We start from the raw sequence: 26,746 nt of genomic DNA, 5'->3' as shown, positions 1-26,746 counted from the left end.
TTGGATGAACTATCCCTTTGAGGAACACATTTTTTTTGTTGTTGTTCTGCTTATTTGTGTTGCTGTTGGAAACAAGAAAAACAAAAAAATTATATTATTTTATATTATATTATATTATTTGGGTGTTGATGGTGAGCGATTCCCAAATATGCAAAAAATTATATGCATTTATGCATTTTGCAAATATGCATTTTTACTATTCCCAAAATGCAAAAAAGTTTGCAGAATTCTGCCTTACTTAAGTAGGACGTAGGAAGGAAGGACACAAATACTCAACGATTGCTGAATAATTCCTGATAATTTTTGTATCATAGCCTACTACTAATTCTGTTCAATTATGAGTTATAGTGTTTCTATTTCTTTTTGTCCACATTTTGGACAATGTTTAATTACACGCACCTTATGGGTTGTAATTATGCTCAATTTGACATTAAGGCTTGTAGGCTCTTTATTAAGCCGGAGTATCCTAATATGGAGAGTGTTTTGCAAAAGCCAGCTGTTTTTAAAGGCTTATTAAAATGTTCATTGTAAAATGAATCTTTGTTGTGCTTATTTATTTGATTCTCAGTTAAAACCACAATCCATACTGTAAATAACGTCTGTGGTTTTACTTATGTGAAAACACACACACACACACACGCACACACAAAAAAAAAAACACTGACATTCAACAAAGAGCTTAATTATTACTTATATAAAGCTCAAAAGCTCAAAAATCCTGATCAGAGCATCCCATATAGCCTATATTATATTATATGATATTATATTATAATAGTCTGAGTTTATATCTTGCAATTTGTGATTTTTTTCCCCTCAGAATTGCGAGAAAAAAAGTCAAAATTTGAGAAATGAACTCGCAATTGTGACAAAAAGTCAGAACTGTAAGATAAAAAGTCACAATTACCTTTTTTTATCCTGTGAAGGAAACTTCCATAGTATTATATAGTATACCATTACTGAAATATTATAGACTTACATTAACATACTGTAATAAAAGAAAAAATTTCACAATTAAAAATAGTGCGCGTCCCCTTTAAACAGTGATTCTTGCGCCGGGTGGAAATGGTCGCTCGCGCAAGCGACTGTGGAATTCACTGACTGTGAGGAACCAGAAAATATTAGCGAGCTGCTAATGGTGAAATACACTAACATTTCATATGAATACAGCAAAAACGAAGACGACTGAACAATGACACATATGAAGGTAGCTAATGAAGCGGAATGATATCATCAAAAATAATATTCCCGTTTCATGTGTATTTTTGTTTGTGTTTGATTTGACGCTAACCGCTAGAAGCTAGTTAGCAGATTGCTAATGATAATTGAACAGCTAATATAACTTTATGAAAATAATAAATTACGGCTTATTTTTTGCTGTTATAGGGTTGATTTTAAGAAAGTCTTATTATTGTGTGTTAAAACGGTTTTAATGCTGTGCTTTCTTAGTTTTTGACAGCAAAGTGCTCTGGGCAGGAAAATGATAGTCATATGGGTAATTATTGACCATTTATCTTAGTTAAATAATGGCATTACTGCTATTAAAGCAAATAATAAGTATAAAAAGCACAAAGTGAACGTTATCCTATTCGTTTAGATGAGTAATTAACAGCCCTTTGGAAACGTTGATATATCGTTGATGAATCCTGGACAGTTTCCATATTCTGTGTTTGTTTGTTTATTAATTAAATATATTGTTTTTGTATTTATATTTTCTTGTTTATAATGTGTTGTTGTTTACAATGTGTTTTTCAAGTCTGATTTGCACTGCAGACCTGGTGAAATCACATTTCCCCTTTTCATTTCACAGTAAAACAAGCTAAACATCTAAAAGAGTTATTGCCAATGCAAATGTTAAAAATATTCAGTAACATTTGGTTTTGCTCATTATGCATAATTTATTGCTTGACATATCTTAGATATTCCTCCCTACGCATTTGTGACTTATTTTATTGAAGCATCGAGGAATTCTTGTCTATTTGTTTCTTATTTTGACTATCCAGTGTCTGAAACTACCTAGTCAGATTTGGGGGAAATGTATGATTTTTAACTTGTGGTTCTGTCCCATCTGCCCCAGTTTCTCTGCAGGGGTAAGTGAGGTGTATCGTATCCCGTCCTAGGATGGACAGTTATTTTAAGGCTGCTGTGTGCGACCTGGACAAGCTTTTGGATGACTTTGAACTCAATGCAGGTTTGAAATGTTTGCTTTACTCTTAATATAGTGTTACAAATATTCATTTTGCACTTCTTAATTGGTGAGGGCACAGCAATACATTTGGGGTTTAATTAATTTTAATTTTAATGACCAGTGTCTAAATTTTCCTGAATTCAAATTGTATATACACACACTACATTAATGAAATTCTGTTTAAAATAAATGCTATTCTTTTGCTCTTTTCATTCATCAAAGAATCCTGAAAAAATTTATTAAAGTTTCAACAAAAATATGACGCAGCACAACTATGTTTTCAACATTGATAATAATTCATTATTATTTATTATTATTATTATTATGTGACACTGAAGACTGGAGTAATGATGCTGTAAACTGATAAATTACAGTTTACTATATATTTAAATAGAAATCATGAATTTGAATACAGAATTTATGTATTTTTGATCAAATAAATGTAGCCTTGATGAACAAAATCATTGAAAAATCTTACTTATATATATATATATATAAAACATGTATATATCTTATAGCTAGTTTCTAAAGTTTTATAATATCATAAAGCAAATAAAAAGCTATATCATACATATATGCTGTCTGATCTTATAGTTAATAAATCATTTGGACCCTAAAATTGCTATAAAATCAAAGCTATATGTTTAACCAAGTTGTGTTCCAAATTTTAATTTGATATCACCGCCCAAAAAGTAGTAAAATAGTACCAAAGCGAAAAAAAAGAACAAAAAAGTAAAGTACCGTTTGCACGGTTAAGGTGATGTTTTGATGTAAACTATATTATAAATTAATTTAATGTTTCACTTTGTTTTCAGAGGAGCTTGAGAACAAGTCCACCACATATACAAGCCCTCCTTGTCCCGACTCCACGCTCGTCCCGGGTCACCATTTGGATATTCAGAGCTTCATACCAGAGGTCTCACCGACACTCCCAGAAGTCTCACAAACACTCCCAGATGTCAACGCTCTGCACTATGGACTTACATCACAAAGTATTACCCTAAACCAAAAGGATTCTTATTCAAATGAACGGCCACTCACAGGTGTGGACCTCCTGTCCTCCGTCGATAGCAGAGGTAACAAAAGTTCGGCTCCTCCTTGTCCGGACCGGTCGCTGAAGCCTGTGTGTGACCTGGTGAATGACACGGGTTCTGCAAACCTCCAGCAAGCCAGTAGTCAGGAAGAGCTGGACGTTCCTGAGAAGCAAACCAATGAGGAGCTTCTAGTGGACTTCGAGAGTCCTGTAGTATCTTGTCCAGAAGATTTTTCTAAATCCAACCACGGTGAATTACCAAAACATGACTCTGAGATTAACTCTAACTCCTTCAGTCTGCTGGATGTCATATTACCGGCCTTTAGTGACCCTCATGGATCAGCTAGCATCACAGCTTTGGAGTGCAAACAGACCGAAAGCTCTTGTCCTGAAGAATCAAGCTTCAGTGATCAGAACAATTCTCAATGCGATCCAATGAATGAGGAAGATGTTAGTAATTCAGGTCCTCATGCTACAGATGAAGATGTTTCAGTAACGAATGATGAGCATGCTGTATCGCTCCAGCCGGATTCAAAAGATGCACAACTGTGTGAAGATCCTGGTGTCAAAAATCCAGAAGATTTAGCTGGAAGTCCCTCCTCGGAGAAGGAGTCTTCTCTGTCGTGTTTGCCGATGGCCGTTTCTATGTGTGGATCTCTCGTGGCGTCTTTAGACCCTCAAAAGGCAGCAGTGATAGAAACCAAAGATGAGGCCGAACTGGAAATAAACTCAGCAATTCGAGAGGCCGAAGAGTTAATTCTTCCTTTAGAAGAGCCTGCAAATCCATTCTCCTCCAGTAGGCCTGATTCCTCACCTGAAGACGAACCTGAGCTAGTCCAGATCATGTCGAACCCCGAAAGGGCGTCCGCTGTCTCAGGCCATTACCCTGAAAGAAACTTTAAGCGCACCTTTTCGCCTACAGATAAACTAACCTGTAGAGATATGTGTGAAAGCAACCCGTCACCACCCTATTCAGAGAGCCCAAATTATTCCTATGAGTTCGGTATCGCTAACGATTACCTTCCTGAAAGTGACCAGACCGCGATGATGGTCACGGATGAGGAGCTAGATGCCTTTCTAATGGGTCAGGGGGTGAAAATCAACTCTGACGCTGATGCAGAAAAATTCGCAGATGATGGTTTTTCAGAATTTAACGGAAATGGCGATGGCTATTTAGATGAGGAACTGCAGAGCTGTAAAGTAGACACGTTTGCCTCTCCTGAGAGCGATGGCTCACTTCAGTATATGGAGGAGAGCGAGGGTTCAAACGTGTCTTCTTCGTCTCAGGACAGCAGCCCGCTGAGAACAGACTCCACGCAAACAATTAGCCATGAAAACATAACCAGCCCTGTTGAGATTCAGTCAGTTTGCTCCCCCAACCAAGAGTTAAATTACGGCGGGGCGAGACCGAAGCAGTCGTCCAACCAAACCGCTCGGCCTCCATCGGAAAGACACAGAAGCAGTCGTGCTGAAGCCGATTTGGCAGGTCCTGCTGCGGAGAACGACTCGCAGATTTCGCCCAACCGAGATGAAAATGACTGTGAACCTCCCTCTTATCAGCAATATGATGCCAGTTACGGGCACGATGAGCTCTCAGAGCCGCCACCGTACCCTGGAGAGACCCTGGAGGACAGGGAATCATCTGTCGATCCGGCAGGTCTCGAGGCCGAGGGTTTGGGAGCTAAGCAGCCACCGTGGGTCCCTGACTCTGAGGCCCCTAACTGCATGAATTGTGAACAAAAATTCACCTTTACTAAGAGGAGACACCATTGCAGAGCATGTGGAAAGGTACGTTTGTTATATATCTACACACAACCATTCAAAAAGATTTTAGAAATGAATACTTTTATTCAGCAAGGATACATTATATTGATCAAAGTGACAGTAAAGACATTCATAATGTTAAGATTTCTCTTTTGAACTTTTTGTTAATCAAATAATCCTGAAAATAAATTGTATCTTGGTTTCTGCAAAAATACGAACATTGATAATAATAAGAAATGCTACTTGAGGAGCAAATCAGCATATTAAAATGATTTCTGAAGCATCATGTGACACTGAACACTGGAGTAATGATGCTGAAAACTCAGCTTTGCATCATCATAAAGTACATTTTTAAAAATATATTCAAATAGAAAAACAGTTATTATAATATTTCACAATATTACTGTGTTTTTGATCAAATAAATTCAGCCTTGGTGAGCATAAGAGACTTCTTTCAAAAACATTAAAAACGGTTGAATAGTTGTTTATTTATTTGGTTAATAATTAAAAAATAAATTGTTTATTTTCTTGTTTTAAACTGTATAATTGGCGATTGTCCCAGAGAAGCGATTTCCTTGTCTACAACATTACTCTGCGCTCTTTCTTCTCAAATAACAAAATAGTTTAAACTCAAATTAATATTTCATCTTCATTTATTATTTACGGTGGTGTGAGTATCCACATAATAAGCAAGATATGTACAGTCAGACGGTCATTCTTACAAACGAGTCCCCTTTCACCCGGTCAGAGTCTATTTGGCATAAATGAGCTCGGTGATGTGTTTGCTTCAGTTCTGAAAGTGACTTTTGTAGTTGTTGAATGTATTGTGACTTTCAGAGGTGAACGGCAAATAACCGCAGTGTGAATCAATGAATTTACATGCAGTCAGCTGCCTTGATTTTGAGCAAAATCTGTGACACAACCCTGCCGTTGTGTTAGTTATTGTCTATTTATAACCGCAGGAAAAGCCTTAAACCTGTAGTCCTCCGCCTTAGACAGCAAAAGTATTCATTTTAGCTTTTCTTTGTGAGGTCTCTTTTGTTTTCATTACGTCAGTGTAGGGTTTATTCTCCACTGGAGGTACTAAATATAGAGGCAGATTTGCCGGGTCAGCAGGATGTATTTTTAGCGCTGATATAGTTTCCAGCTTGAATTGCTGCACTGAGTTGCCGTTTTCATGACATATTGGGGCAATAAATAAAATGGGCTAAAGGACGCTAGAGAGTTTTCTCCGGGTTTATGCTTGATGAAGTACTGCGTTTACCCAGTGTTTTGAGTGAATAATGTTGTCTGCTTTGCAGGTGTACTGTGCCGGCTGCTGCAACCGTAAATGCAGACTGAAATACCTGGACAAAGAGGCCAGGGTTTGTGTCATCTGCCATGTTACCATACAGAGAGGTGAGTGCTGCTTAACCACTTTAACATGCTGCCAGTCTGTCTTAATGAAATTACTGCAATATTTAAAATTTCCATCATAATAATAACACCCATACATTAAAGGTTAGACAATCTGTGGCAGTAGTTCATGTCAGTGTAGAAATGGGGCACTTGATGCATTGTTTAGGTCTAGGTGGACACAAATTAGGTTGATAAATTGAGTGCTTTTGTGGAAGAACCACTGTGAAATAATTGTTCTGGACAGACAGAAACTCTAAAGGCCAGTTCACATCAATAATGAAAGCTGTAACCATTAAGTTAATGTTCAAACTCTGAGGCCTGGTTTCACAGACAGGGCTTAGGTTTGGCCTTAGTTCAATTAGCTTTTATAAACATGCAATTCTGGTGTGCATCATGAAACAAAACAATGGCTCTGACATATTTTAAGATATATCAGGGCAAGTTGCAGTAGAATCTAGGCTAGTTCCTTTTTTATGGTTACTCACCAGACCTATGTACTATTATTTATTTATTTAGATAGATAGATAAAAAATTCCACCAAATCAGCTTATCTTTGTAAAATGGCACAGCTTTTTAAAGGGTAACTCTCGCCAAAATACAATCTAGGCTCTTTTTGCTAATCTACCCGAGGCAAACTTTCGTGTAAAAGCATAATTAGAATGGAAACGCCACTTTTAAGATTGACCGTATTTTCGTTTTCGGTCAAATTGCCTTTTGAATGGGAGTGAATGGGGCACTTCTATGATAGCATCAAAAATCGCTATTTTTAAAACACTAAGAAGGCTCGACACAACATGAAACTGTGCTGGAAGTGTCACCAGGGGCTCTACACATGAACTCCAGCATTGAGAACATTGTTTGTGTACGCAGAGTTTACTAAAAAGAAAGATTTTGAACGACTCTCTGTCTCTGTGTTCGCCGGCATTTTGACAGTCAAAAATAGTCGATCTCTGAATGCAACGTAACATGAGGAGATTAAAGATGGAAAGCTCCTAAAGCTTAGTTCCATATAAATTCACGGATAATTTGTTGTTTTGTCATTAGTGAAAATCAATATTGACCTTGTATTTGAAAAAAGAGTGGGCACTTATATAGGTATCATTATAGTTTGCGTGTTTTTTTTAATGCGTTTCTACACGCATTTCATTTGTTTTGCACATGAGGCAAAACAACTGCAGTTGGTCACTTTATGTGTTGGTCAGATGTTGTGGAAGGTGTAACATTTTGCTGATGGTCAAAGGGCAGAAAACCAGTTTTCTTGCAATCAATAAACTTCACTTAAAGGATAAGTTTGCCGATTTTCAACCCGCTTTGCATTATTACAATGTCACTGTCCATGTTTCTCCATGTTACCTTCACCCAGATATACCTGTTTATTTGTCAGCAAAAGTCTAACGAATGGGTGTTGAAGTTTTTGGCATGCCTTGTTCTCTGTTTCTCTAGTTATTAGGGCTTTGACTTTTGCCCCAAAATCATATTCGAAGTTTGTTTGTTTATTAATATTTGAATATATTCGAATATGTATTAATAATATTTTGACCATTAAAATGCCTTCTGTAAGACCTATATTGGTATCAAACTTAAGTTGTATATTTTCTGTCCACCAGAGGACAGTGTATCAGTCAATGTCAATAGGCAGGCGATGATGTTTTCAGAAGAAAAACACACTGGTAGGACTGTTTTTTGTTGTTGTGTTTTTTTATAAAAAAATGGACATTGTCCTTACTCGTGATTTTTCCTTGTTTCTTTGGTAACCCAAAGTAGCGCCACACGTTGCTTTTCAAATTGTCAGGAGTGTAGATTTCGAACTCCTCGTCAGGCGTGGTTGTTGTAGGCGTTGGCGCGGCCATTGTTTTGGTATACAAAATAGGCGCTAACCAGGACGCTAACGTCACCTACAGGAGCCCAGATGACCAATAATAGCCTTGCTAATGAGCTCGCGATTCACAACTTCACCAGGCGTGAAAAAGCCTCGGAATCTGAATTGAAAACAACATTTACAAAAAATAATGCCCATAACAGGTTCGAATATTAAAGGATGCCTAATATTCGTTCGAATATCATTATTTTTTTTAAATATTCGAATTATATTCGAATAACAAAGTTCGGAGTCAAAGCCCTACTAGTTATACAGTCTCTTCGTTTTCTTCGCATTTTACTGTATAAACAGCCAAGTTTGATAAAAATCCCATCTTGTCTGCAGTGAATAACCCATTTAATTTGTAACTATACTTTCACACTTTGTAATATTTTTAATGCATACTTTTCTATTTTTTTTATTAAATTAAAGGCTATATATATATATATATATTTTCATATATGCCCATTGAAAATGAACGCATTTTAGTACAATGCAAATACATTAAAGAACCATATATGTGTACTACTGAGCATTAACGTGTTTCATGGAGCAGAAGATATGATGACTAATTGCCTATAAGTATTGTAATGGTGCACAGTGTTGCCAGATTGGGACGGTGATTTCCAGGCCAAAAGCTCACCAAAACCCGAAAAAAAAACCGCCCAAAATTTGACTGCCAAAATAATGTGATATAATTTTATTACCATGTCATTCAAGGTTTATAAGCACCATTTTTATCTCCTTAAAACAAACCGATGATAAAATTAAATAAAAAACAAATACATTTTCCAGGAAAACAGATCAAAACAGGGCAATAATTAAGGAGAATTAGCAAATATGACTAAAATGTCCAGGTGGATACTGTCAAAACGGCAATCAAGAAATGAACCGATGACTTTAACCCTCGGAAGTACACATTGCAGAACAATTTAGCAGTCAAACACTGATTCATCGTTGATTCAAACCTTTTTCAGCAGCTGTCAGGGACGAGTAGAGCGAATGCAGTCTGGACGGTGTAAAAGTTGCAGATGTCTGGCTAGGCTAGTGTGCACATGACCATGGACAGGACTCGTCCCATATTCGATTTCAATTCAAGTCATTCAACTGTGCTCTCTCCTCTTGTATATAGTTATATTCACCATCGAGTCATCTCCCACCACATATGTACGTTTTTAGAGTTGCTCACTATCTCACTCTTCTTTACTGTAGATACAACTTACTGTATAGTATGTCACTTTGGCATTAGCAATCACTTGAACATACAGCTTCAACTTATCGCGCTAAATCGCGTCTGCCTGCTGATCACTGATTGGCTAAAAGTACATGCTCGTTGGCGACGTCAACGCCAGCTGACTCTGCATGGGCGTGTGTGTACAGTAATGTCATGATGACTGATTTTATGGACTACATGCACACTTTAGTTTAGTTTTTTAACCAATTAGACTTTAAAATGTAGATGTTTGAAAAACGCCGAACTGACCCCAAACCAGCTCAAATTTTGTCCACCCGCCCAAACCCTTTTTTACCGCCCAATCTCGCGTACAAACCAATAGGGTGTCGGAATGGTATATGTTTATACTTCTCATCCAACCACAATCAAATTAACTCTATCCGGATCGCGCGATTTATCTGGATATTTTTATTTATTTTATTTTTTTTACGATGACAAGCCGGAATGAAAACAAGCCGAAGTGATATAGGAGTAACGAGGCTATTTTTAAAATGTAAGGAGTAGAAAGTACAGATAATTGCGTGAAAATGTAAGGAGTAGAAGTAAAAAGTCGGCTGAAAAATAATTACTCCAGTAAAGTAGGGCCTATAGATACCCAAGATGTCTGCTTAAGTAAGGTAACAAAGTATTTGTACTTCATTACTTGACACCTTTGCTGACATAATGCTGTCATGAATTAAGACTCATGACAATGTTATTTTAGTGTTATTCATTAGAATTTATTTTTATATCTTTTTCAGTTCCTTTTAGTTTGTTTTAGCAATTTTGTTCTGTGCTTTTATTAGTTTTCATCTTATTTAGCTTCAGTTTATATTTGAGTTGAAGTCATTTCTGTATTTCCACTTCAACTTATTTATTTCAGTTAGTTGCCTATGCAACCTTTTTCATCTCATATTTGTATTTGATTTATTTCAGCTTATTAGTTACTAGTTTTAGGTGACAATAACAACACTGGCTCATGGAGCACTTGAGTCCCTTTTAATTTGTGGCAAACTTTTTTTTTTGGTCAAAACATCCGAAGCTCTTTTATTTTTCAAGGACTGATGTAATGGGCTTTGTTTTTGTTTTTTTTGTTTTTCTCGTCCTGGATGGTCTATAAAAAGAGGTTGGCACACGGTGTGTGGCCGAGCGTGCGGTCCATTTGCTCATTAAAAAGGACATTCATCACAGAGCGTCAGTCGCCAGCCAGCTCTCGCAGGGTTTGGTGCAGGGCTGGGTGGAGCCAGGGCACTGGTGCATGTCCTTGAATGTGTGTGTGTGTGTACAGGACCCACCTGGTGCAGTATACGTGACACTCTCTCTCTCATTCACTCTCCGGGTTGAGGAATCGATGTAGACACACACACACACACACACATCTTGTCTTCAGCACAGTACACATTTCAGGAAAGGAGGGTTTGTCACCACTCTCAGCCCAGGGCAGCCATTTAATACGACCTTGTGCGTGTGTGTGACGGACTGAGCTTGCACTCGGAGCCAGTGATATTCGCAGGACTGGAACCTGGTCCAGGACAGACGAGAACTCAGTGTGGGGTTGCGGAAGTGAGCTGCGCCCCATCCGGGATGAGAGAGGCTCAAGGATGCGCCCTCTATCTCAGTCACTCGCGGACTCTCTCGCGCTCATCGGCAAGATGGACACTTCCTCCTCCGCTCGGTGCACACTAACGCCGTCCTGGGAGACTAACATGCAACCCGTGAATAACCTGGAACAGAATTTGGGTTGGAGTTAAATTGGGATGAGGTAAGATTAGGACATCACTGAACCGAATAATCACTCAGTGGCTTTATTTTGTTAACTCTTTTTACGTTTTTTAACTTTAACTTTAGTTGTTCCAGTGTGAATTTCCAAATACTCAAGGACGTTTCGTCCCGCTGTTTCTTGGCTTCACAGTTTCCATCTGTCTTGTCGTGGTAGCCGTTTTCGCCGTGAGCCAGCATATTTTGGCGTTTGTGCCTCTAGCTGACATGTTTTGCAGGTGTCACAAGCAGTGCCAGTGTAATCAGGTCGATGAGCATCCATGAGCCTTAATCAACATAATGACTAATGGCTTGAGAGGGTGTCTGCACACTGGGCTGTGGTTTGCACTGGACGTCCTGTTTCTTGAGTTCAGTTTGGTGGCTCGTTGCCCATCACTTTAATAACAACTTGCTGTGATTGACCCTCAGTGCTCTCGGTTAAAGACGCCAAGCCTGTGGTGTTGTAAACATTTGATGGGTTTGATTTATTAGAATGTGACTCAGCTTGAATGAGGTCTGTACTTTGGACTTTGCTTATAACTTGGTTTACCACAGGTCAACACTTTTTATCTAGTGTAAAATTACATTTTAAATTAAGTGTGCAGCAAATATATTACCGTTCAAAAGTTTGGAATCTTTTATAATGTTTTATAGTGTTCACCAAGGAATACAGTAAAACATTTATTCTGTTTTTCAGCATCATTACTCCAGTCTTCAGTGTCACATGATCCTTCAGAAATCATTCTAATTTGCTGATTTGAAACATTTCTTATTATTATCAATATTGAAAAAACGTTTGCTATTTCATATTTTTGTGGAAACCATAATACTTTTTTTTCAGGATTCTCTGATGAATAGAAAGTTCAAAACAACAGCATTTATTTGACTTTTTTTTTTGGACTGTCACTTTTGATCAACTTATTGCATCCTTGCTGAAGTTAATTTCTTTCAAAATAAATCTTCCTGAGCCCAAACTTTTGAACGGTACAGTATATAAATATATTTGATGTATGACCTCATCTTTCACTGCATTCACAGTGCATTTAAAGGGGCAGTTCTCCCCAAAATGTAAATTCTGTCGTCGTTCACTCAAGTTGTTTCAAAGCCACTTGACTTTATTTTGTGGATTGCAAACGGCAGTATGTTGATGCTGTTCTTTTTTTTAATGAAATGAAAGCATATAAACCAATGTTTATCAAGCTCCATAAAAGTAGTTCATACTTGACAGTGTGCTTTTATTTAAAGTCGTATGGAAGTTATATGTGTGAGGAACTGACTCACTCGACTGCAGTGGAGGGTAATATTTTCTGTAAATATTGACCGTTCCTCACACAAAGACATGAGCCGCTTTTCCACCATTGGGCCAAACCATTCCCGTTACGTTCACTGCTGATCCGGCCCAGCCGGTATGGATTTGGTTTCATTTTCCAATGCATGGCTGATATCAGAGCTCTTTTAAATGTAATACAAATGCGTCAGTCCACACTTTATCTCTCTGCAAGACTTTACAGATGGTATGAGATGTAAATAGTGATCGCATTATGGAGGATTATCAGATATTTCTTTTATTTTTATTATTAAATAGTGTTAACTTGGCTCAAATAGCAAGCTTGGCCAGCTACAGAGAAAAACTGGACAAGTGACCAGTCCTGAAGGGCGACGTATTCTACCTGCGCGGTTCAATTCAGGCCGAAAGCAGTTTGTGATCATGCCGTGCCGAATCAAGCTCAAGTGGAAATATAACTGGAACCGTTTCTTAGAACCGTTCGACCCGATGGTGGAGAAGCGTCTATCGATGACAGCACATTAGTCCACCCTTTATTCAAATATTACCCAAAAAAATCGTAAAGATTTTGGTAAGCATATTGCTTGTAGTCAATTGTTTTATTTGTGATAACGCAATGAAACATGACAAATTGTGCAGATATTTTTGGGTCAGGCTGTCGTACAAAGAAATAGTGAACACATGCAAAAACAAGAGGGAACCAACGAAATATTAATAACTGATTATGTTGTAGTCAAAGTATGCTTTTTCTTTAAAAACAAAACTCCCTTCCAGGCATCACTTTTGGCCACTACTATATATCTGAGTAAAGCACAATATTAGTTTATAAATCATTTAGAATGGGCATACTTTTGCATATTAGGCTATGATATTATTGGATAATCTAATGTTATATTATTTAAAAAGTCAGATATTGAGCAAGTTATTACATTAAGTTTTTTCTTTACACTGATAAATCGTTAACAAAACCGGGAAGATTTATTAAAAATTGCATAAATTTACACTTTATATTGTCTTTAGGCTGTTAACAAAAGTTATGCACGAGTTATAACAAATTTTCCTCTTATTCCTCATTCATTACAGCAAAATGTCTAAATTTACAAAAATCTACTGTTGATTGCACTCTATTTTACAGTACGTGCACTTACAGTGTTCTTACCTAAGAACATACTGGGTAATATAAGGCAATTACATGGGTTAAGTTTAGGTTTAGGGTTAGTACCTAGTTATTACCCAGTTATTGCAATTACTATAATAAGAACTTAGTATATATGCATGGGGAACAGGACTGTAAAATGATGTGCTACCCCACTGTTCCTTTCTCTCAATCATCCTCTGTCCCAGCATCACCTTTCATTCACTACACTGAAAAGACGCCTGATTTAGGAACGACTGATTTTGTTTGTCTGTGTGCAGCTCAAGCCCATGAGAGAATGATGAGCCCCACTGGGCCCAGTCCCAATCCCAACATCCCATCAGAGTACTGCTCCACCATACCACCCATGCAGCAGGCCCGTGCTGCCGGCACCCTCAACTCTCCCCCACCCACCGTCATGGTCCCCGTGTCTGTCCTCAAACACCCCGGTAATGACGGTACGCACTGCACTCTGAGCCAGAATGCTGAGTGTTATAGAGTTATAGCTCTTATGGCTATAAAACACAGTCACTTCCACTTACTATAATTAGTTGTCGAATGAAAGAGTGACTGCGTCCCAAAGTGCATGCACTCCATATCATATAGAGTGGAAGACTCTGCTAGCTTCACTAGCTAAATTAATACTTTTAATCAGCAAGGACGCATCAAATTGACTAAAAGTGACATTAAAGACATTTAAATATTACAAAATGTTTGTATTTCAAATGTTTTTTTTCAGAATCATGAAAAAAATATCATGTATCATGGTTTCCACAAACATATTGCACATATGGCACAAATCAGCTTTCATTTAATTTCTTGAGCAGCATATTAGAATGATTTCTGAAGGATCATTGTGACACTGAAGATTCAACTTTCCATCACAGGAATAAATGGCATTTTACAATATATTTAAATATAAAAACATTTTTTTGAAATTGTAATAATATTCAACAATATTACAGGTTTTACTGTATTTTTTATCAAATAAATTCTGCCTTGGTGAGCAAACTTTTGGTGTAATAGTACACAAATTTCCTCTTCATCACATCTGAGTCAAGCATACTTTATTTGATACCCCGTTTCAAGCCTGATCCTAATGACACTGTCGCTTGTGTTTCTGTATTTGTTCCTGTAGGTTTTCCACGTGAGCAGAAGCACGTGTGGTTTGCTGATGGTATCCTGCCAAACGGTGAGGTAGCCGACACCACCAAACTCTCCGTACAGACCCGAAGATCCTCTCAGGAGTCGAGCCCAGTAACGCCAGACCCACCGGGGGTGAGACGCCGAAATCCTCTAAACTGATGCTGGAGATAACTGATAGTGACAATTGAAGTCATTAATTGATTTGCTTTCTTTCAGCCTGACAGTAAAATTCCTGGCGAGTCTGATGAGACTGAGAGTGCCGGAGTTAGTTCTGACAGCGCTACTGAAGTGAGCCGCCCGCCCGTCAGAGGCCCGTGGGACTACGGCCTGCTTTGTGGGGTGGGCAACTGCGTGCAGAGAGCGGTCAGTCTGGTGCCGGAGGATGACGAAGGTCTGCCTCCACTTCTCATTACCACAGGAGAGGAGGAAGATGGGGGTAAGGACTTTATAAAGGCTTCTATCAGATGGTAGACATCATTTTGAAGGTCATTCCTGTCTAAATGGTAGGGCTGGGGGAAATAAAAAATGATTAAATGGTGTAAAATGACAACTACATAAATGCCTAATGATTATTAAATTAAGGCCTGGTTTCATAGATAGGGCTTAGATTAAGCCAGGAGTTGGTCTTAGTTAAAGTACATTTAAGCAGCTTTTATAAACGTGCCTTAGAAAAAACTTTCATCTTGACACAAAACAATGACACTGACATATTTTAAGATATATCAGTGCAAGTAGCTTTCTGTTAAAACAGCTCAAACATGCATTTTAGTCTGGGATTAGACTTAAGCCTCGTCTGTGAAACCGGACACATATCATAAATAAAAATACAATTAAAAATAAGAAAATAAAACAACACAGATGTATATGTTTGCTCTCTTAAAGTAACACACACACTCAGGATGCTATTAAGAATCCATAGATCCTTCATCATACAACCAAGATGCTTTTTCACCCATGTTTTAATTTATACAAAATATATTTATATATATTTGACAAAAATAAAAATACATTTAAATTATTTTTAATATTTATCTGTTTTATATTTTCTTTTGATCGCATTTTAGATTGACAAATTTTTTTAAATGTTTGTTAATGACGACAAAATATTATTTATGTATAGAGGTTAATTAGTATCTAATTGAATATAAACTGGCATATAAATGTCATTATAATTAAACTGAAGCTACTGCCGTTTTGGTTATTATTTTGTCGCAACAGTCAAATGTGAGAATTCAGAGCGAACTCTTTATAATGTGGTGCTGTTTTTCTTTAATCTGTAATTTTCTTTTCATTTCATTAGATTTATTAGTTGAGGAACGTCCTGCTGCTTGCCAAATATTGCTGCTGTTGGAGGAGGGAGGCCCACAACCTCTGATCTTCGTGCTCAACGCCAATTTACTGGTGAACGTCAAGATCGTCACATGTATGTCACGATGTCTGAACTTGACTTGAAATATGTGATCATGTTCCACTTGTTCATTTGATGAACATCATTGCTCTCCGTCTCTCTGTTTGTGTTGTAGATTGTGAGAAGAAGTGCTGGTGTCTGAGCTCTAATGGTCTTCAGGGAGTTGGCCAGAAAGAGCTGGTGTTTATAATCGAGTGTCTCCCAGAGGAAAACAGCCTGCCTAGAGACGTATTCAACCTGTATGTTAGTATATACCAGGATGCACAGAAAGGTACGTCACCCAGAACTCTTAAGGCATGACACTACTGGCGAAAACACTGTTTTTTAATGCACTGGGCAGTTTTTATATTTTGGGCTATTTGGCTTTTCATAACATGTTGTTTCAGACTAGATCAAATACAATACAAATCTTTAAATGCAAATTTTGTTCTCCTGAGTCAGAAATCAGTGCTTACGCATCTATATTCTGAAGGTTTTTACTGAGGGGTTTGTTCATGCATCTTAAAGCATGGTGAAAATAAGGTGCTGTTGACAGTATTTTCTGATTTCTGGAGTGATAAACAGAGAGATCTCTTTTTTTTTAACTCTAATATCTCAACACAATGAAACAAGAAGTTTGATCCTGACTTTTCCAAAACAGAAATCTGAATATTGGGCAATGTATGCATATTATTAGTGCATATTTAATTAGATAATGCCTCATTTGAATATTTAAGCATACCATATCAGAAATACAAAATATGTTTGCAATTATTTATGTGATCAATCAATTGGGTAAGTATGGTGATATCTATTAGTTACTTTATTTTTTTTACCCTATTCACCTTTGTTGTCCCGCCTTAAAGGGCCATAGTTTACTCTTTATAGCATTTTATTTTTATTTTGGCACCAAAACCAATATTCCACCCTCTTTCTGGCCTTTAGAGATTTTTTTTTAACTACTACACTAATAGCAGAATAGATTATACAGGATTTTTTTTTTTATTAGCTTTGCTGCATTTTGTTGCATAATATTTGATCTGTTTAACCAACACTTTCAGTATGTTAATGAGTGCCATATGGTGGCTTATATGGTGTTGTTTCTTATTTTTCCCACCACAGGGAAGTTCGTTGAGCACCTTGGCAATGTGACATTCACTGATAGTTTCCTGGGCAGTAAAGACCACGGAGGCGTCCTGTTCTTCACTCCAACCTTTCAGCCTCTGGACGGTCTTGCTTTGCCGCAGGTCTCGTTCCTCTGTGGTCTTTTGATTCAGAAGCTGGAGGTGCCGTGGGCTAAAGTGTTTCCCCTCCGACTGCTGCTCGCTCTAGGGGCACAATACAACGGTGAGCCCTCATTAGAACATCCAGAGAAGAAAATGTTGTTATTAAAGCATGTATTGTTATCAGAATATATCATATTATTAGCTCATAGTTCCACCCCTCCAGTCATGTGATCTGTTGTTTATTTTTTTTACAGTGTATCCCTGCCCATTGGTGAGCGTGCGTTTCCGTGACTCAGTTTTTAAAGAGACAGGACACACCATCATGAATCTGCTCACAGTACGTGTTCACATTAAACCCTCACTTGTCTGTCCTGCCAGTATTTTACTCATTCATATAAACTTGAATGAAAAGGTCAGTCATGTACTGCTGTTTTGAAGTCTTGGTTTGTTTTAATGTTTTAGAAAGAAGTTTCTAATCACAAAGGCTGCTTTTTTTAATCAAAAATACAGTAAAAACAGTAATGTTGTGAAATATTACAAATTAAAGTAACTATTTTCTATTTGGATTTTTTTAAATGTAATTTATTCCTGTGATGCAAAGCTGAATTTTCAGCATCATTACATTAGTTTTCTATGGAAGCTTGTTTCCACCACAAAATAAAAAAAATTTTAAATGATAATTGCGACTTTTTATCTCACAATTGACAACTGTCACAACTGACTTTATTTCTCAGAATTGCGAGATACAAAGTCAGAATTGCGTGAAATAAAGTCGCAATTGCGTGTTATAAAGTCAGAATTGCGTGAAATAGTCACAATTGCGTGTTATAAAGTCAGAATTCTGACTTTTTTTCTCGCAATTGCGACTTTATATCACGCAATTCTGACTTTATAACACGCAATTGCGACTTTATATCATGCAATTCTGACTTTATATCTCCCAATTGCGTATTATAAAGTGAGAATTGCGTGATATAAAGTCGCAATTGCGAGAAAAAAAAGTCAGAATCCTGACTTTATAATATGCAATTGCGACTTTATTTCACGCAATTCTTACTTTATATCTCGCAATCCTGACTTTATAACACGCAATTGTGACTTTATTTCACGCAATTCTTACTTTATATCTCGCAATCCTGACTTTATATCTCGCAATTGCGACTTTATTTCACGCAATTCTTACTTTATATCTAGCAATCCTGACTTTATAACACGCAATTGCGACTTTATTTCACGCAATTCTGACTTTATATCTCGCAATTCTGACTTTATAACACGCAATTGCGACTTTATTTCACGCAATTCTGACTTTATATCTCAAAATTCTGAGAAATAAAGTCAGAATTGCGAGATGTAAACTCGCAATTGTGAGATAAAAAGTCGCAATTATCTCTTAAAATGTTTTATTCTGTGGCGGAAACAAGCTTCCATAGTTTTCAGTGTCACATGATCCTTAAGAAAAATATTCTAATATTCTAATCTGATTTGCTGTTAAAGAAACATTTCTTATTATTATCAAGTTGAGAACAGGTCATATTTTTGAGGAAACCGTGATACTTTTTCTTCTAGATTCTCTGATGAAAGTTCAAAAGAACAGAACATGTTTTTACTGTCACTTTTGATCAATTTAATGGTTCCTTGCTGAATAAAAGTGTTAATTTCTCTCTTTTTTTTTTTTTTTTTTTTACTGATCCTGTATAAACTGTAGTGTATGTCTTTGAAAAGAATGTATTTTTATGTTTAAGGTAAACATCATAGTTATTTGATTCCAGATTATTTGGTTTTAGCCTTTTACTCAATATCTAAATTTTAGTTTTATTGTGGTTTTGATTAAAATGTTCTAATTTGTGAATGATTTTTCCCTGAAAGATTGTAAAGGATTTCAAATAGTTTGAAGCTATTTTTCCACCCAGGTAAAACCCGAGTCGAGGGTTTAGCTCAGGGACAGTTAATGAAGGAGATTAGAGAGCGCTCAAGACTGAGGCCTCTCGAAGTGTACTTGAGCTCTGAGCCACTTTTGATTTCTGAGAATATAAGAGCTTCTTTGGTCTCCGTTCTAACTATAGTGCTTTCAAGTACGCTCACGGCCACTTTCCTGGACACAGGCATGGAAAAATGTGAAAATTAAGTTGATAAAAATTGACTTATTTCTGGTGATTCTTCTTTGCGTCCATTTGAGTCTGAAGGTACATGTAAGCCGGGTGCACACTGTAGAATTTATAATACAGGGTGGGCCATTTATATGGATACACCGTAATAACATGGGAATGGTTGGTGATATTAAAGTCCTGTTTGTGGCACATTAGTATATGTATATATCACCACCCATCTTGAGGAGTTTGCCCCCTCACATATACTAATGTGCCACAAACAGGACTTTAATATCACCAACCATTCCCATGTTATTACAGTGTATCCATATAAATGGCCCACCCTGTAGTCCTTTACGATTGATGCTAGTCAGACTGTACATAACATGGAACACAACGTGGACCAAAGACATTTAAATGAACCAAAAACAGGACGTGATGTCACAAGATATGACCTTAAAAAGGACAGAATGCTCAAGCATACCTGGTTCCTCTCGTCTCAGGAGCTCCGTTGCCCATTACAGTTCGGTACAGGTGTCAGAACCACTTTTCCTTTGAGCAGATCCTTGTTTTTGTGCAACAGAGGAATTCATGCTGCCGTTTTGATTCCTTTATTCATTTTATAAGCTCTTCATGAGTTCTCAGCTGGGAAAAATAGCATTATATGTGCGCGCATACAGCAAGCGCATTTAGCCCACACACGGCATTGTTTTGGATGTTAGGTAAGTTCTGTTGCAAAATATACGTCATGAAATCTGTTTTTTTGTTTTGTATCTTTAGGCTCTGTTTTAAAAATGACTGTGTGAATGCTAACCAGGACTGAATGTATCATTTTCTTTTGTGGTATGGACCAAAAGAACTGAACTACAAGTGTAGTTAAACGTGTGACTATAGGCCTTGTATCCCCAAACACTTTGTATCCTCCTTCATTTTTGTGTTTTGCTGATTTTAACACAGGATCTGAGGAACTACCAGTACAGTTTACCTGTGGTGGAAAGTCTGCGAGTACACATGGAGCTGGGAAACAGCTACATCGAGATTCCCAAGTCCAGGTTTAATGAGGTCAGAGTTATATTTGAGTTGTGCAGCAGTCAGGCTGTTGTTATTGTGTTGTTGTCATTGATTGTGTTGTTGTTGTTTTTCTGGCTGTTGCAGATGCTGAAGGTGGTGAACTCCTCCAATGAGCATGTGATCAGTTTCGGTGCGTGTTTCAGCACAGAGGCCGATTCCCACTTGGTTTGCATGCAGAACGAAGACGGAAGCTACCGGACTCAAGCCAATAGCATACCAGGAAAAACCAGGAGAGGTTTGTCAAGCACTGCTGCTAATCCTGGGCGATATAGCTAACGATATTTAATAACTTTGTGTTTTCTCTTAAATGGGCTAAAATGTTTGCTTACACTTGAATAATGCATTCTATATAAAAGCTGGTAACACTTTACAATAAGGTTCATTAGTTAACTTCTTTAGTTAACATGATCTAAGAATGAACTATTCTACTTCAGCATTTATTAATCTTAGTTGATATTAATTTCACCATTTACTAATACGTTATTAAAATCAAAGGTTGTATTTGTTAACATTAGTAAATGCACTGTGAACTAACATGAACAAACAAGGAACGGTTGTATTTTTAATTAACATTAACAAAGATTAATGAAAATACTGTAACAAATGTTTTGCTCATTGTTAGTTCATGTTAGTAAATGCATTAACTGATGTTATTGAACCTTAATGTAAATTGTTACCAGTATTTTTAATGCATTAATTATGTCTTGTAATGCATATTATAATGTATTGTATGGTCTTATGAATAACCATAGTTGTAATATCTTTTCTACAAGTTCTATTGGGGAAAACACTCATTAAGTTTGTTGTATCATATTTGTTTTCCGATATCACCAGATGACAAGTCTTTGTTTTGCAGTGACTGGAGCTAGTTTTGTGGTGTTTAATGGTGCTCTGAAAGCCTCATCAGGATTTATTGCCAAATCTAGCATTGTGGAGGGTAATGCTTTTATACAAGTCAGTTTTTTGAACACTACATCAGATTATTACTCTCAAACAGCAGAGCTGTATCATCACGCTGTCCCTTTTCATCTTTAGATGGGTTAATGGTGCAAATCCCTCCGGAGACAATGGAGGGTTTGCGACAGGCCCTCAGGGACCAGAGCGACTTCCAGATACCCTGTGGAAAGGCAGATTCAGAAGAGACACGAGAAAATGTCAATGTGCGCTGGGTCGACTGGATCGCACCTGTCAACACTGGGTACCAACGATTTATCATACATGTTTACACTTAAAAATCGTAATCTTTCTAAACTTTTGATAATGTTTTTGAAAGAAGTCTCTTCTGCTCACCAAGGCATTCATTTATTTCAGTATTCATTCTAATATGCTGATTTGATGCTCAAGTATTATTATTATTGCTCTATTAACAATGCACGTATACGTCTACGTCGTATAATTATTATTATCAATGTTGAAAACATTTTTGTGGAAAGAGTCATACTTTTTTTCCAGGATTCTTTGATGAATGGAAAATTCAAAAGAAGATTATTTATATGAAATATAAATCGTTTGTAACGTTTTAACCCCCGGTTTCACAGACAAGGCTTAAGTCTAGTCCCAGACTAAAATGCAAGTGTGATCTGTTTTAACTTAAAAGCCACTTGCACTGGCATATCTTAAAATACATCATCAGTGCCATTGTTTTGTCTCAAGATGCACATCAGTAATGTCTTTTTCTAGGCACATTTATTAAAGCAACTTAAATGCCCTAAAAGGACTAATCCTGGCCTAATCTGAGCCCTGTCTGGCTTAGTTATTTTTTTTATACTATCACAATATTACTTAGGTACTGATATTTTTATACAATTTAATATATCCTTGCTGAATAAAAGTATATTAGGCTACTTCAGCATTCCAAAGCAAAGGTTTTGACCAGAAGTGTATGTTCTTATCAGATGCTTTCTTATGGATGTGCAATATGCCAATACTGTACTGAATAATCACTTTACTGAGTGATAAAGCACTATTGATCGGTTTGGCTGCTGCTTGCAAGTAACCTTGAAAATGTTCACTGCATTAATTGGGCACTATTTAAAATTCATTCCTTCAGCTTCCTTCAGTGGTTAAGATGCTGTGTCAGGTGAAAAATAATTCCCCTTAGAAAGTATAACATGTTATGTGTGTTTGCATGTTTGCAGAGTCTCCAGTCCAGTGGATGGCAAGTCTCTGGAGGGAGTGTCCAGCGTCAAGATCCAGCAGGACTCTGAGTTTGAGATGGATGGCCGAAACATCAGGTGTACTGAGGTGTGTACTGCGTGATGCCCGCACAATGAGTTCCTCGTTGTCATCTCCGGTTCACGTCCCGTCTCTCTCCCATCAGGTTTTCTATCTGCTGAAGTCTTCAGACGTTTCCCTATCTGCCATCCTCACATCATCAGCTCAGTTTCAGAGAGAGATTGCCACCGCCAGCTGCGCTGCCCTCTGCCCGCACCTCTCCGTGCTCATGGCCAATGGATTCAACTCTCTCGCGCTCCGAGTCTCCACAGACTCGGACATGGTAAATAATTTCCGGCACTAAATTACACAGGAGTGTTGATGAATCAACTCTGAAACCCATTTTGTAATGTAAGATGGAAATTGCTCTTATAAACAGGCTGTTTTGAACAAAAGAAAACCTTTAAATTGAAAGTTCACCCAAATATTGTCCAATTACTCACCCTCGTGTCGTTCCAAACTCATAGGAAATATTTTTTTATTAATTCTGAGACAGTTCTGTCCCTCCCTTGAAACTCTATTCACCCGAAATACTAACGGTTCAAAAGAAATTGTGAGCGAAATCCAATCCAAGAAAGTCTTCTGAAGAGACTCGATCGCTTTATATGTTTAACTGATTTAATTTAGGCTTTTATTCACATATAAACATTGATCAGCGGACAGAAGCTCAACCGTACTTGCTTGACGTGCAAGTACAAACCTCATTGGTTTTTGCGGAAGCTCAAACGCGCGGCATAACACGCGAGAATGAACCTCATTGGTTCTCACGCATCAAGCAAGTATGTTTGAGCTTCTGTGAACAAATATGATTTCTGTTAACATTGTTGGCAGATCAATGGTTTGGATTAAACCGCTTGATTCAACATTTAACCCAGTTCATTGAAAGAACCGGTTCACTGAAATGAATCTTGAGACTTGAGCATTTGATTCAGAGTTTTAAGTCTGGGACATTTAACATTTTTCACTGCTGCTTTTTGGAAAAAATGGTTTGTTACTGGCATCACTCCTTCGTTATTTAAGGCAGGGCCGGCAGTTTTTTCAAAAAATTTTTTTTCCAAATTTGTTTAAACTTTCTTTATATACCAATACATAATTAAAATGTAAGTACTCTGAAAAAGAGAGTATACAAATCGAGTGTCTGTAGTCCTCGCAGGGCTGCAATAAACACAGCTACTTATTCCATTCGGAACGAATGAAATGATTGGCTGGGCGACTGTCACTCTCCCTCGCTACCATGGCTACCACCCCTGCCGCTACAGGAGCTGCCCACATGCGCGCACCCGTTTGACTCGAGGAGAGGAAGAGGCACGGAAGCTAGGAAGAATCACAATTATGGCAGATAATTATTCCCAGTACCTGCACATACAGTCAGCGAAGGCAAACAAGGCAAAAAAAGGAACTAGTAAGGTAGAAAGGTAGGCTACTTGTCTCCGGAGTGTAACGTTAGTCCTCATCAGAGCCAACAGTGCTTTCATCGTGGAAGCTCTTACATGCAAAACACCGTATATGTTATGAATCTTACACGAAATTCACCTTCATCACAGTGTAACTGATGGTAATGGGAAACCGTGTATCAATGCAACCTGTTTTTAGATTTGCCTTATGTTACTAGCTCGTTACCGAATCAAACTCAATATTTTTTTAACTTTACCAGTATCGATATGCTAGCTTGATAGTGAGTACTAACAGCCATGTTAGTTGTTTATATTCATAATTATAAAGTTAGGTATTTTATTACATGTGATTCTGACATGATGTCACTACATGCACTGCGCTCCTCTCCGCTCGGCGCTGGCAAACGCGTCCTCCCGCGCGTTCATGTGTTTTGGGGGCGTGGCTTTGGAAGGAGCCCAGAAGGGAGGGGTTGGGAGTGAATGGAATAAGTAGCTGTGTTTATTGCAGCCCTGAGAGGACTACAGACACTCGATTTTTATACTCTCTTTTTCAGAGTACTTACATTTTAATTATGTATTGGTGTATAAATAAAGTAAAAAAAAAAAAAGTGACTTTTTTTTTTTTTACTGCCGACCCTGCCTTTAACTCTTAAGAGATTGTAGTATGTAGATTAAATACATAAAATGCATTTATAATCCACTGATTGTGTTTTTGTAGGTTGAGTACCAGGCTGGCTCCAGTGGCCACCTCCTGCCTCAGAAGTATATGAACGATCTGGACGGGGCCCTGATTCCCGTCATCCACGGAGGAAGCTCCTGTGTCCCGCATCAGACCATGGACATGGAGTTTTTCTTCTACATCTCAATGAGCATTTGAACGCTGCTGACTTTCCAATCAAAGGCAGCCAGTGGAACCTTCACATTCATAAACCGATGAGTTGCAGATGCATAGAAACTCCTTATCTGATTTCTGACGAGGTATGGAGAGTTTGATGCATTTTAAAAGGAAATTAAAAAGCACTTCACTAAAGTGGAACTATATTAGCGATCCTTTAGAATAAAGCAGAGGTCTTGGATGAGCAACAAAATAAAAACGTGAGAACTGTGCTGTGCTTCTTCGGTGGTGTTTCCGGGGTCTGATGCTGGTCGATGAACGTTGGTTTGAACTCGAAACTGAATTGTTTTTGTATGACTATGATGTCAGATATACAGAGAATTATAATCATTACTTGATTGCGCACACCGAGACCGAGCATGTGAAGTCCTGCGTTTCTCACATTATACGTCCGTGTTTCTCTGAGCTGGAATCTGCGGTGTTTCTGTTTTTTTCCATCCGTCATAATTTACTGTTACCATATGAAGTAGCTTCGTGTGGACGTAAAAATCCATATGAAGATTTTATGTACCGATTATTGTACTTTCTAAGTACTGCGTCTTATGATTAGTCAATGTTCCTCGATCTGTAAAAAATACACAGAGGTTAAAAATACTCCTCAGTTTGAAGATGTATAGATGAAATCATCTGCTAATTCAATTAAGCTTTTATTAAGCTCAAATACTATTTTTGGAACAGTTCATGTGTTGATTAAAGGTGATATTTTTGATAGGGCGTTAAAATTACAAAGCATAACTCATTCTGCAATTATAACCCAAAAAAAAGCGCAGTTGAGTGTATAACTCGATGTCATGCTTATAAAATAAAAATAAAAATTGTTGGTTGTTTCGTTTCAAACCACATATATTTACCAAAAATACAGTTCAGTGTAAAGGAAAAAGACTGTAAAATCATCTCTATAAAACAATTTGCTTTAACATTTATATCATTATTTTCACACTACTATATTGAATAAAGAAAAGGTCTTTATTGAAACCCTGGCTTTATTGGCTTTAAATGACTATTAATTCATTTTACTGGAGCTGAATAACAGCCACAACTATTAACACTACAGATGTGTTGTTGGTGTGACCAACCAGGAAGTGAAAAATCGGGCTTTTAAAGTTGGCCTGTATAAAATCTCAACACATCTGAACACTTTCCATGATATTTAAACTTTGGTCGGCCAATCATTATGCCAGTTAATGAAGATGCCAAATTTCCTCACCAGTGCTTAATTTGTGATCTGTTTGTGCGGATCCAGTATCTCTCGTCGGAAGAGGCGTTTATGGGCGCTCCTGACGAGTGTTAAACATACGCCGTTAAACAGAATATTGGTCGTAGTGACAGAAAGGGAAAGATTAGCAGTGAAGAAACTACCATGTTCTTTTTATCCCTCCCGGCCATAAATATGCTATTTACATTAACGCAATATCAATAGAGAATGTGAACGACACATCCCCAGTATTTGATATTCTTTATGTTGTTAGGATGTCAAAAAGTTTCAAGTTAATTTGTCAGTCTGGTCTGCCTCTGATTACAGCGCTCGCCAATGTCAAAATTATTAAAACGGCCAATAAAACCAAAGACTGTGAGCATGACATCTAGCATGATGCTTAAGTTTTAACGCAGAAAGAGCGCGAGGTAAGATGCAAGCAGCTAAACGTTATTAAATGTTATTAAATTAATGTTTGGCATATCTTACGATAGAAATA

At 37.5% G+C, this 26,746-nt stretch overlaps 1 protein-coding gene across 4 annotated transcripts; it reads left to right on the top strand.

Moving 5' to 3' along the window:
• The first annotated feature begins 1,054 nt into the window (after positions 1 to 1,054).
• On the top strand, positions 1,055 to 25,904 carry zfyve16 (zinc finger, FYVE domain containing 16). Of its 4 annotated transcripts, none has more exons than XM_084400101.1 (18): positions 1,055 to 1,204; positions 2,075 to 2,188; positions 3,001 to 5,006; positions 6,284 to 6,380; positions 13,911 to 14,078; positions 14,768 to 14,907; positions 14,992 to 15,211; positions 16,076 to 16,198; positions 16,299 to 16,454; positions 17,285 to 17,509; positions 17,643 to 17,725; positions 20,436 to 20,540; positions 20,634 to 20,784; positions 21,406 to 21,486; positions 21,585 to 21,747; positions 22,688 to 22,793; positions 22,870 to 23,046; positions 24,876 to 25,904. In XM_084400101.1, exons 2-18 carry the CDS (start codon positions 2,119 to 2,121, stop codon positions 25,032 to 25,034), a joined length of 4,230 nt encoding a protein of 1,409 aa, XP_084256227.1. In that variant the 5' UTR covers positions 1,055 to 1,204; positions 2,075 to 2,118; the 3' UTR covers positions 25,035 to 25,904. The 4 variants fall into 4 exon arrangements, 3 of the variants coding, with proteins under 3 accessions (XP_084256227.1, XP_084256226.1, XP_084256228.1); XM_084400100.1 differs by having other exon boundaries at positions 13,911 to 14,087; XR_014626275.1 differs by having other exon boundaries at positions 1,064 to 1,204; positions 13,911 to 14,087; positions 21,406 to 21,503; positions 24,876 to 25,808.
• The last annotated feature ends 842 nt before the right edge of the window (positions 25,905 to 26,746 follow it).

The sequence above is a fragment of the Rutilus rutilus genome, assembly GCF_951802725.1.
Source record: "Rutilus rutilus genome assembly, chromosome: 25".
In the NCBI taxonomy this organism is placed as follows: Eukaryota; Metazoa; Chordata; class Actinopteri; order Cypriniformes; family Leuciscidae; genus Rutilus; species Rutilus rutilus.
The sequence above is the reverse complement of the archived record's forward strand: the minus strand, read 5'-3'. Positions and strand labels throughout refer to the sequence as shown.

What these genes read in the sequence shown, in the direction of transcription:
- zfyve16 (XM_084400100.1), top strand. Translation starts at nt 2,119, where the DNA reads ATGGACAGTTATTTTAAGGCTGCTGTGTGCGACCTGGACAAGCTTTTG. An exon ending in CCATCATGAATCTGCTCACA is followed by an intron (nt 17,726 to 20,435) that starts GTACGTGTTCAC and finishes ATTTTAACACAG; the next exon opens with GATCTGAGGAACTACCAGTA. An exon ending in ATCGCACCTGTCAACACTGG is followed by an intron (nt 21,748 to 22,687) that starts GTACCAACGATT and finishes GCATGTTTGCAG; the next exon opens with AGTCTCCAGTCCAGTGGATG.